The 11,254-nt window shown below is 36.6% G+C and overlaps 2 protein-coding genes across 2 annotated transcripts; one reads left to right on the top strand and one right to left on the bottom strand.

Moving 5' to 3' along the window:
- The first annotated feature begins 1,114 nt into the window (after window positions 1-1,114).
- Window positions 1,115-3,891, top strand: LOC111915475 (protein TRIGALACTOSYLDIACYLGLYCEROL 2, chloroplastic). The gene is made up of 5 exons (XM_023911133.2): window positions 1,115-1,797; window positions 1,875-2,204; window positions 3,085-3,200; window positions 3,398-3,488; window positions 3,568-3,891. The coding sequence occupies exons 1-5, from the start codon at window positions 1,261-1,263 to the stop codon at window positions 3,658-3,660; spliced, it is 1,167 nt and encodes a 388-aa protein (XP_023766901.1). The 5' UTR covers window positions 1,115-1,260; the 3' UTR covers window positions 3,661-3,891.
- A 32-nt stretch (window positions 3,892-3,923) lies between these two features.
- Window positions 3,924-5,566, bottom strand: LOC111915476 (peptidyl-prolyl cis-trans isomerase FKBP13, chloroplastic). The gene is made up of 5 exons (XM_023911134.3): window positions 5,160-5,566; window positions 4,985-5,077; window positions 4,847-4,907; window positions 4,693-4,761; window positions 3,924-4,178 (listed from the first exon to the last, which is right to left on the bottom strand). The coding sequence occupies exons 1-5, from the start codon at window positions 5,535-5,537 to the stop codon at window positions 4,114-4,116; spliced, it is 666 nt and encodes a 221-aa protein (XP_023766902.1). The 5' UTR covers window positions 5,538-5,566; the 3' UTR covers window positions 3,924-4,113.
- Between the last annotated feature and the right edge of the window lie 5,688 nt (window positions 5,567-11,254).

The raw sequence follows: 11,254 nt of genomic DNA, 5'->3' as shown, positions 1-11,254 counted from the left end.
TCACCTCATCAACCTCCACCCTCTCATTAGTGTTTGTAACCCTAGTTCACCATGAGAAGCCATTTCTAGCCTAAAAGTGTGTGTTTGTGTGCCTATAAGAAGAATGAAGGAAGCCAAACTCATCTTGGAAGAGTAAAGCACTTTAGATCTGGGACTTATTCTTCATTGGCAACCTTTCAAAGATAAAAAGCTTGCAACTTTATCCCTCCATCTCATAAATGTAGTGTTGGTTGTTTTATGGAGCTTTTGGGTCCCAAAATGTTAGATCTTGAATATGGCATGTTCTTGACCTTTGAGTTGTCCTTTCAGACCCTAGGTTTGTTTCGCAACCATCATACATATATTTATTGTAAAAAGTTTATTAATAAGAATTATATTTAAATTTGGAAATATTTGTATACAACCTCTTTCTACACATATTAGTGTGGAAAATTTACTATGAGTGATATTCTACATCCTTGATAATTTTATCACGAGTGATATTCTATATCCTTGAGAGCCTCTAAGGTTGCAAGCATACAATATTAGAAAACAAACGTCAACAAAAGTTCAGACACATAATGTCAATGTCTGGATTGTTGTAATCCCAAAATTCAACTCTTTTCAAAACTAACTAGTTTGAAAAGTTATTATTTGTCAAACTCGAACCATATAATCACATAGCTACTTTTGAGGATCTATTGACAAAATGTTGCAACCGTTACCGTATAATCATGTAGCTACTCTTGAGGAGATGTTGCAAAAGTGGGGCAAATAGCCTTGATGCTCAAGTTATCAAAAGGGGCAAAAGTCCACATCGTTTTCCATGTTTTTGTACTAAAATGAACAAGTTAACATTAGCCAACATCTTGTTCAAAGATTTCCATCTTTGGCTTAACATGACCAACTCCTAATTTAACCAAATACGATCCTATTATTAGAAAGAAAGATACCATCAATGTTAATCGATTGACAAACTACTCTTATTGATATGAGGCACCCAACACATTTCGTGATTTGTAGCCTCGAAGACAAGTCTCTTTTACAATAGGAGTTTAAATAACACTTTTTATCAAGTAAATGGGAAGTATTGCCTTTTGTGATAAGTAGGCGTGGTATAATTGAAATATTGTTTGTTGAGATGTTAGTAGCGACATGATGGGGAAGAGCAAAAGAAAAGAGTATCCCGAAATACCATTTGCTTAGTACTTCCTCTTCTATCTCCTCCTACTCCCTTTTTTCTACATCCATTCTCCCCCGTTTCATTGATCATTACAAAAGATGGTCGGCAATTCTATAGCAAACATTCCAATTTGCCCTACTACGATGCTAGCTGCACAATGGGTCTCCCCCAAATCCCGTTTAATTGCCCTAAATACATTCCCTTCAACACCCCCAAAACGGCGTTTACTTACTGTAAAAGCCGCATCTCACGATACAGAAAACAGCCAACAACCCTCATCGTCATCGTCTTTAGAAAGCAATAAGAAGAACCCACTTGCAGTTGTCCTAGACGTTCCTCGGAACATCTGGAAACAAACGTTGCGCCCTCTCAGCGATTTTGGGTTCGGTAGGCGAAGCATTTGGGAAGGCGGAGTTGGGTTGTTCTTGGTGTCCGGCACTGTGTTACTTGCACTTAGTTTAATTTGGTTAAGAGCTTTCCAGTTGAAGTCCAGGTTCAAAAAGTATCTTGCTGTATTCGAATTTTCTCAGGCTTGTGGGATTTCAACCGGTACTCAAGTTCGGATCAGAGGGGTTACTGTTGGTAACGTTATCCGTGTTAATCCTTCTTTGAAAAGTATCGAAGCCGTCGTAGAGGTTAGTTGCATTGTCCCTTGATCTTCTAGTGAAAGATTTTGAGGTTTATTGGTTGATTGTTGATTGTGTAATTGTAGGTTGAGGATGATAAAACAATTATACCTAGAAATTCGCTGATTGAGGTGAATCAGTCGGGGCTTTTGATGGAAACCATGATTGATATTACTCCTCGAGATCCAATTCCGACACCTTCTTTTGGGCCTCTGGACCCAGATTGTGCTAAAGAAGGCTTGATCTTGTGTGACAGACAAAAGTTAAAAGGAGACCAAGGTGTAAGCTTGGATGCATTAGTTGGGATTTTTACACGTCTTGGAAGGGAAGTAGAACAAATCGGTGTTGCTAACACTTATGCATTGGCGGAAAGAGCTGCTGCTGTTATCGAAGAAGCAAGACCATTGCTTTTGAAGGTTTGATTTCATTTGGTAACCTTGTTCCCATTTTCTGATTGAATACTTATAAAAGAATGGAAATTGGAATTTGAAGGAATTGAAAAATCTGTAAGGGGTTTGGTTGGCATTGTAGTTTGTAAGGAGACTTTGGTCTTTTTGATCCTGATGAAAAGGGAATGGAATTCATTTGCCAGCCAAATGCCTTATGAAATGGAATCTCACATTCTAATTCCTCCTGATTCTAAAGATGATCTTAAGTTTGATTTAAGTGTTTGCTCATTTTGGCGTTGGTTTGCTGAATTTTGTGGGAACTGGAATTCAAATCCATTTTTTTTTTTGGTTTCAAATGAGTAATGATATGAACTGCATTGAAATTCACAAAATCCTTTTAATCAATATTCAGTAGGCAAACATCTTGTTTGAAGTTTGTGCCAAGTCAAGAACACTGGAGGGGGAGTATTAGATCCTATCACTAAATCTAATTGGCAAACATCTTGTTTAGGGCCCACATGTGTCATGTCAGGTTGTGTGTTTGGATTTGCATCGAAAGTGATCCTGTTTCAAGTGTTTGGCAAAAAAATGTTTATGATTATTTATTTAGTGTCGAAACAACTAGATTATCTGATTTTGGTTCTTCAAGTTGCTGCAAATGCGTTCCACTTTAAAGATGCAGTTATAAGATTTTAAAAACTATTTTTCCCCTTGGAAAGAAAATTGGTTAGATCAGTAAAAAGTATAAAAGATATTTAAGCCCTTTAGATGTGAAATCTTGATCGAGTAGGCTACTTAGTTATATCAACTTTGAAATCTTGAACATTTTAATGAGTAAATGGTGGTTAATTTTTTCAAAAAGTTTGGTTATAATGTTTGTTTTTGTATTGTAATGTTTGCACCACAGATCCAGGCCATGGCAGAGGATGTTCAACCTATGCTGGCGGAGGTTCGTGAAAGTGGTTTGCTGCAGGAAGTCGAAAGTTTAACCAAAAGTCTCACTCAAGCATCACAGGATTTGAGGCACTGCACTTACTTCATCATATATATATATATATATATATATATATATATATATATATATATATATATATATATATATATATATATATATATATATATATATATATATATACATCTCACATTATGCTCTGAGGTGTTGCTGAAAGAATAATTTTTTTTTCAGTTAACATTGAGATTTTCCTTTTTTGATTTTGCAGAAGAGCGCATTCGGCAATTATGACTCCAGAGAACACAGAGTTGATTCAGAAGTCCATATATACCCTTGTATTTACTTTGAAGAACATTGAGGTATGTGTTTAAACTTTTTTTTTTCTTTGGTTACAAGTTTCTTGACTTGTAATTCTTGATAACATTTTGGCATTTTCAGAGTATAAGCTCTGACATTTTGGGATTCACGGGTGATGAAGCTACCAGGAAAAACTTGAAATTGGTCATCAAATCACTCAGCCGGCTGTTGTGACAAGTCGAAACTTAAATATAAAACCCACAATTTCCATTTCCAATTGTTAAAGTTTATAGATTGTGCTGTGATTTGGTTTTTTTAGTATGTGTTATAGGATGCATTTTGTTAGTAGAGTTGAGATTTTCAGTGTGATCCAGAGAGACATCTCGTAGGATTGAACCTTCAAAACGTTGGTACTTTGTATTAACTGATTTTTCGTATTATATGAACAAATTATATTTATATCCATCCATACATACATACATGCATACATACAAACGTACAATAACTTCTTGTGTACTTGATTTACATCTTAATCTTTACAAACATAGTAAAATAGTAAGAGAGAAGAAAGCTTGACTCTTGCAGTTGAAAATGGCTACATTGATAAATGATAACAATATTGTGATCTTTATGGGCTATAATGGCAAAAATATAAAGTGTTACATGAAACTGGCAAAAAACTAAAAATTATGCCTTGCCAATAAACTCGACGTCAAACAAGAGAACTGAATCCGGTGGAATGATGCAAGAACCTGCAAATGCACCATTTGGAACATGCTAAGTTTCACTGCTTTGGTTAGAATTATATGGACGAAATAACAACCTACTTTCATTTATTTGTTTAATATAACATCTTCTTTTCATTTCTTCTATTATTGCATCATTGTATTTTAAAAAGTATGTTCATTTATAGTAATATCATTCGAATACAAAACAATTAGATTTCTCCAATAGCTAACAAGAAAAAGAGTTGAAAGTCCAATATAAAAATTTAGTAATTTCAAAGTATAATGTCTTTATAAAAAAAAAAGTTTAAAAATACGATGTTATAATACAAAACAAAATTAGAATATTCAAAGTATAATAAGTCTATGTGCTACAATTTGCTAGATTTTTAAATTGCAAAAAGTTTTTTAAATAACATAAGAGATTAAAAAATAAGTATATATGTAGGAAACAAAATTACACAAATAAATAAAATGAGAGTATAGCCCCCTTTTGATTATCATTTTGTTGGTGTGTGTGTGTGGGGGTAAGTGTGTTTACCTCCTTTACAACCAGCTCCTCGCATGCCATATCCAAGTTGTGAGGGAAGCTTCAACGTCCGTTTTCCTCCTATTTTGAATATTTGATCAATCAACATTCATTCATTCAATCTATCAATTGTATGAGATTTTATGAATTTAAGTGATTTTCATACCAGCAAGCATAGGAGGAACTCCATCGCCGCCTAGAATTCCTTGATCCCATCCCTTAATCACCTATTTCAATTTTCAAATCTAGAGTTTTTGAGGATCTCGGAACCAAATTAAAGCATATAAGTTGTGGGTTTTGTTACCTCACCAACGCCGATACGAAACGTAAGAGGTTTCCCTCGATTGTAGCTGCTGTCGAACACCTTTCCGTTTTCAAGTTTGCCTACATAATGTGCCTGTTTCAGTAGCAGTGGTGGTATCAATTAGCTTGATTTGGTTTTACAGGATCGATAGATTGGGGAAAGGAGTTGATTCGACCTTGATGAGTTGACCTTTTTCAGGCTGAGGGCCATATCCCACAAGTTTATCGCAAAAGGCAAGGCCGGAATCAGCCACCGTGAACTCGCACGGTGTAGCAGTGGTCGATTCTGGTGCAGCGGAGGCCGGTTGAGGCGATACAACGGCATCCAGAAACTTGAGACATAGCCCAAACCCAATGGCTTCTCTTCTGCTTAAGTTGAGTTGTTCTTTGTGTTTCAACAGGTGGTGGTTACTGGATTTGGAAAAGGATGAAGATGCTATATTGATGGTGCGGTGGTGGTGGTGGGATGGTGGTGGTGGTGGGGAGGAGGACACGGAGGAGGAGCATTTGATGGGTGTAGGAGACAGAAGAGAGAAGGGGACTGTGGTGGTCATTTCTGCACTTTAGAGAGGAAAGGGATAAGATTCAGAAAGTTATAGCCGAGTTAAACAGGAAAATGTTACAAAACTAGTCCTTAACTATGGCTCAGATTACATAAATTATTTAATTTTTTTTTCTTGTAGTTCTAGTCAAATAAACTATAATTTGTTCATTATAGGGTTGTAAAACCAGCTGCTGAAATAAGTTGGATAGATCATTGGACCTTTATGTTCGAGCTCAGCTAACGAAGATTTGAGTTTGATTTCAAAGTTGGTGTAATAGATATTTCAGATGTGAGGTATACAGGATATACAAATGATATAGCGGTGATGTGACGTGGTCAAGCGTAGCCTCACCCATGACTTATCATGCAAAAAATCTCTCTCTCTCTCTCTCTCTCTCTCTCTCATATAACACATAGTAGAGTAGAGTGGTGAGTACCTACCATATAAGTAGTGGGGAAATTGTGATGATGTATCGTTGAGGTGATATCATTTTTTGTATGATAGTGTAATGGATATATCCTATAGCATAATTTCAAAAGCATAATATAAGATGCAAAATATATCATGACGAGAGTAGGGGTAGGAAACAGAGGATATGAAGACCGACGATGTATATTGTCGGTGATGACACGACCCTTAAAGCGGGCCAGAAATAAGGAAGCCTTCAATAAGGAGTCCTCTGCAGGGCCCATCCAGGTCCGACTCGACCCCCCTAACTGCTAGACGCTCCCAGCTGTCGGGCACTCCAGCAGGACGATCGCGCAGAAGGCTCGCCAAATGTCATCCTCCACTACAGTCCAAGGATAACGGCTCCAGGCGACAAGGAGCATATCCAGAGCATTATCGCCTAGACCAATCGTTGGGCCTGACACAATGACGAACACGTTTCACCAATAAGGACGACGGATCTTGTCGGGATCGCAGTCCCTGTCCCTCGCACGGATCGAAAAAGATCCTCAGTATAAAATGACTATCTCCCTGCCTTGATGGGTAAGCTATCTTTTGTGACAACCCGTTATTTTTCAATCTTGTAAAAGTCAACCAAAGTCAACAGAGGTCAAACATATCTAATAAAAGTCAAACTTGTTGTTTTGTTAATTTATTTAAGTTAAATTAATAATCTTAATTTGCATAAACCTTTATATTAAAGTGTTGAAAAATTTAGAAGTAAAATCACTCCAACCGAGAACCTCGCAACATAAGACCTTCGGACCGAAAACTCTTTTCGGCCAAAAACCCTCGCATGATCACTATCTCGGACCACAAACCACTTTCTGCCGTAAACTCTTCGGACAACAAACTATTCTCGGCTGAAAACTACTTCTCGGGTAGAGTTCCTGACCAAGAACCCCTAAATTCTATCCATTAGCACGAGATCCTAAGTGTTTTGTCATTTCCAACGAAGGTGTCCCATCATGTTTTCGGCCATATATACATGGGGACCGAATCAATACCTCATTATCACACCATCTAGCCGAAAACTCACTCTTTTTCTCTCAAGAACACAACCGAAAACCTACCATTCTCTCTCAACTATCATCTAAAGATCACTTGAATCTTCATAGGATCATACCGAGTTCTTCAAGTGCATACCATCAAACAATCATCATTCTGTCTCCTTAAAACCAACTTCAAACACCTTGATCCTCTTGGTTTCACCAAGAACACAAAGAACACCACTTGATCATCAAGTGACCGAAAACCCTTGGGTGGCCGAAAACTCCTAACAGCTTCACGGTTCACCTCTATCCTTCCATTTTGTAAGTGATTCTTACATCTTAGGCTATTCCATAACATGTTTATCACTATATTCGCTAATTATATACATATATATTGCGTGAAATGCTATAGGACACGGTTTTGTTACAGGATTTAACTTGTGAAATTTACTCTATTTCACCGTATCTTCACTCGAACACTCATATAAGGTGAGTCCATACCCCTATGTTTTTACCATTTTTAAATGCTTTTAGGGGGAGAACACAAGTAGAACACAATGTAATTGTGTTAACACTCACATGCGATTACAAACCAAATTTTAAGAAATTAATTAAATTGCTTTCAAACTCTTAAATTGTTGTTTTTATCAAACCATATTCATATATATATATATATATATATATATATATATATATATATATATATATATATATATATATATATATATATATATATATATATATATATATATCTTTATGTATATATATATCTTTATGTATAATTAGAATTTAAGAGACTTAGGACTATTGCTTTTACCTTGACTCCTGTTCCTTGTTTGGTTGTGGGCTTAGGGTAGGATCACCATCCCAATTGTTAGTTAAACCTTAATTATACATGCCAAGTGTGTGTGTGTGTGTGTATATATATATATATATATATATATATATATATATATATATATGAGTATTAAACTTATTTCAATAACATGGTCAATCATATCAGTACAAACATAACATTTGTAAACTATAATAGGTATACTTTTGAGATCCATTCACACTATTATCTAACTCAATAATACATTACATGTATCAATTACATAAGTACAAATTACTTTTCATTGCAAGTACACTATTCATTTACAAGAACAAGAAGACATATACATACTATACGTAAACGAGTTAATACTAGAATGTGAGATACTACTTCATGGTACTTAGTAAGATCCTTGCTAAGTCATGTTTTATAACTAGAGTCTTCTGGAGGAAGAGCGTGAATTTGTGTATAGATCTATACGGGACTGACAATCTCGCACCTTGGCTGTTAGCTATAGTTGGGACCGACAGGTCTACGGGTGACAAATGTCATAATTTTTCGATGCCTGAAGAACGTCGTGTAGAATACTAGTCAATTAAGCATGGTTATAATCTCATTCACATTAAGCATTAACTAAACAATTCGGTTTACAAAAACAAACATTACTTCAGTGGTTTCATTTTAAGTAATAAGGCTACCTATCATTATTTTCCAAAACTATTACACTATGGAGTTCATACAAGTGTATTACACTATTTTCTATCAAAGAAAACATACATTTATGGAAAACACACACTAACACTATTTCAGAGTACAATAACATATAAACATTTTGGTCTTAAGGCCTAAGACTGCTTTTCATTTAAATAGAGAAAATATGGGATTTTCTGGGGAACATATTATCATTTTCATGGAACAAATACAAACATCAAATACTAAATGTTTATGCACTCACCAACTTAAATGTTGATACTCTCTTTTCAAAATAACTTGTATTCTCAGGGAACCAATAGACAGGTACACTTGCCCAGGTTTTTGAGAAGACGGAGCTTATTCAAGACTCTGCTTTTATTTTGCTATACATTTTTGGTGTCTTATAAACAATACACAGAACACACATGTATTAACTATATTTAAAATACAATGGATGTTGTTGCTTGTTTTACTATTATGCAACTGTTATGATACTGTACATGACGTCCTCCGCCCCAGAACGTTTCCGCCGTTCTCGATTTGGGGGTGTGACACCATAGCATTTATAGTTTGTATATCCTTTATGGTTAGATATACTTACTTCACTATAAACAATGCTCTGATACCAATCTGTGACACCATAGCATTTATAGTTTGTATATCCTTTATGGTTAGATATACTTACTTCACTATAAACAATGCTCTGATACCAATCTGTCACACCCCAAAACCGAGAACGGCGGAAACGTTCTGGGGCGGAGGACGTCATGTAATGTATCACAATAATGTAAAGTAGTAAACAAGCAACAACATCATCCATTGCATTAATAGTATAATTTTAATTACACGAGTGTTCTTTCATAGTATAAGACAACATAATGAACAATCAAAATAAAAGAGGAGTCTTGATTTCTCCGTCTTCACAAAACCTGATCGTCGTACCTGTCTATTTGCGACTTGAGAATACAAGTTATTTTGAAAGCGAGTATCAGCCAAAAAGCTGGTGAATTCATAAGTATTAATGTGTCTTTGATTTGTAAAATTTGTAATGAAAGACTTGAAATCGTTTTGAAAGAAAGTTCGTATAAGTATGAAGATGTTTGTAAGTAATTGAAAGCGTTTGAAAACCCTAGAAATCCCTATGATTCCTATTTGTATAGATGAAATCTTCTACCAAGACCTAACTGTTTTGAAAGTGGCCTTCTACAAAGACCCGACTGTTTTGGAAGTAGCCTTCTACCGCGACCTAACTGTTTTGAAAGTAGCCTTCTACCAAGACCCGACTGTTTTGAAAGTAGCCTTCTACCAAGACCCGACTGTTTTGAAAGTAGCCTTCTACCGAGACCTAACTGTTTTGAAAGTAGCCTTCTACCAGGACCCGACTGTTTTGAAAGTAGCCTTCTACCAGGACCCGACTGTTTTGAAAGTAGCCTTCTACCAAGAACCGACTGTTTTGAAAGTAGTCTTCTACCAAGACCCGACTGTTTTGGAAGTAGCCTTATACCGAGACCTAACTGTACGTCTATTATTATTAATATAAGAAATTGTATACTTTGGAATCTAGGATACACAAATATAATTCACCTCATCGGTTATGTGAATGACTCACAAGATAAAGGTAATAATATAAATAACTGAAGTATTATCCTTTTGTACTAGGATAACTAACAGTGTTAACAGTAGACATCCGTAGATGTACATTTACCTTTGTAGCTAACAGCTGGGTGTAGGAATACTTAGTCCCTTAAAGTATACCTATAATGGTATCAACCGTAGACATTCGTAGATGTGCATTTACCTATGTAGCTAACAAGGTTTTAGGAATGGTTAGTCCCGCAAAGTATCCTTTGGTACTAGGATATTAAGTCCAATCTATCTCATTGATTATGTGAATGAATCACAAAATTGTAACATCCCGAGTTCAGGAGTGCAAGTTCAAGGTTCAAAGTGAAATTGTGAATGGTCAACTCGGCGAGTCCATGGTTGGACTCGGTGAGTAGGGTCGCGATTCTGGTCGCATGTCAAGTGGCCACCTCGGCGAGTCGGAGGCTGGACTCGACGAGTTGGTGCTGTGTGGAGAAACCCCTAATTCCGGGGGATGAGCCCTATATAAATGGCATAATGCCCTCTCCCTGGCCTCTTTACTCTTCCTTGAAGTCCAGAAACCCTAACATTGGTTTGTGAGTGAATTAGAGAGCATTGGGGCCTTGAAGGAGTGTTTGTGGAAGAGATCTTTGAAGGCTAAGAGGCTTGGAGCAAGGGGCTTTGCAAGGATTTGGATTACTCTTCTGTTGGAGCTTTCTTTTGAGGTATTATTTCGTTGCTTGGGCTGTTATTCATCTAGATTCATCATTTTGGAGTTTTTGGAAAGCATATCTTGTGATATCTTGAGTTTGGAGGTTGGATCTGAGGTTGCTACCTCAGATCTGGAATGGAGAAGGTCTAGAGTGCATAAAAGTCCCTGTTCTTGAGTGATTGGTGAAGCCATCTTGTCCCAAACCCTAACCTTAGAGTGTTATATGCTTAGATCTCATTGGATTCATGTAAACTTTGCCACTTTACATGATGGATGGTTTGTAGAAGGGTAGATCTATTGTTTGGATCATCTGCATGGCCTGGAAAGCCTCTGTATGGATTAAGACCTAGGGTTACTCGGCGAGTCACAAGGGTGTACTCGGCGAGTTGAATGAAGATGGGTAGGAACTCGACGGGTTGGAAGAACAACTCGGCGAGTTGGTTGAAGATGGCCTTGGACTCGGCGAGTTTGGTCGTGAGGTCCT

This window comes from Lactuca sativa, chromosome 3 (genome assembly GCF_002870075.4).
Source record: "Lactuca sativa cultivar Salinas chromosome 3, Lsat_Salinas_v11, whole genome shotgun sequence".
NCBI lineage: Eukaryota > Viridiplantae > Streptophyta > Magnoliopsida > Asterales > Asteraceae > Lactuca > Lactuca sativa.
The sequence above is the reverse complement of the archived record's forward strand: the minus strand, read 5'-3'. Positions and strand labels throughout refer to the sequence as shown.

Excerpts from the sequence above, each read along its gene's own strand:
- LOC111915475 (XM_023911133.2), top strand. The coding sequence starts at position 1,261 with ATGGTCGGCAATTCTATAGCAAACATTCCAATTTGCCCTACTACGATG. Across the intron at positions 2,205-3,084 it reads CAAGACCATTGCTTTTGAAG|ATCCAGGCCATGGCAGAGGA; the intron begins GTTTGATTTCAT and ends TTTGCACCACAG. Across the intron at positions 3,201-3,397 it reads CAAGCATCACAGGATTTGAG|AAGAGCGCATTCGGCAATTA; the intron begins GCACTGCACTTA and ends TTGATTTTGCAG.
- LOC111915476 (XM_023911134.3), bottom strand. The coding sequence starts at position 5,537 with ATGACCACCACAGTCCCCTTCTCTCTTCTGTCTCCTACACCCATCAAA. Across the intron at positions 4,762-4,846 it reads AGTTCCTCCTATGCTTGCTG|GAGGAAAACGGACGTTGAAG; the intron begins GTATGAAAATCA and ends TATTCAAAATAG. Across the intron at positions 4,179-4,692 it reads AGGAGCTGGTTGTAAAGGAG|GTTCTTGCATCATTCCACCG; the intron begins GTAAACACACTT and ends GTGCATTTGCAG.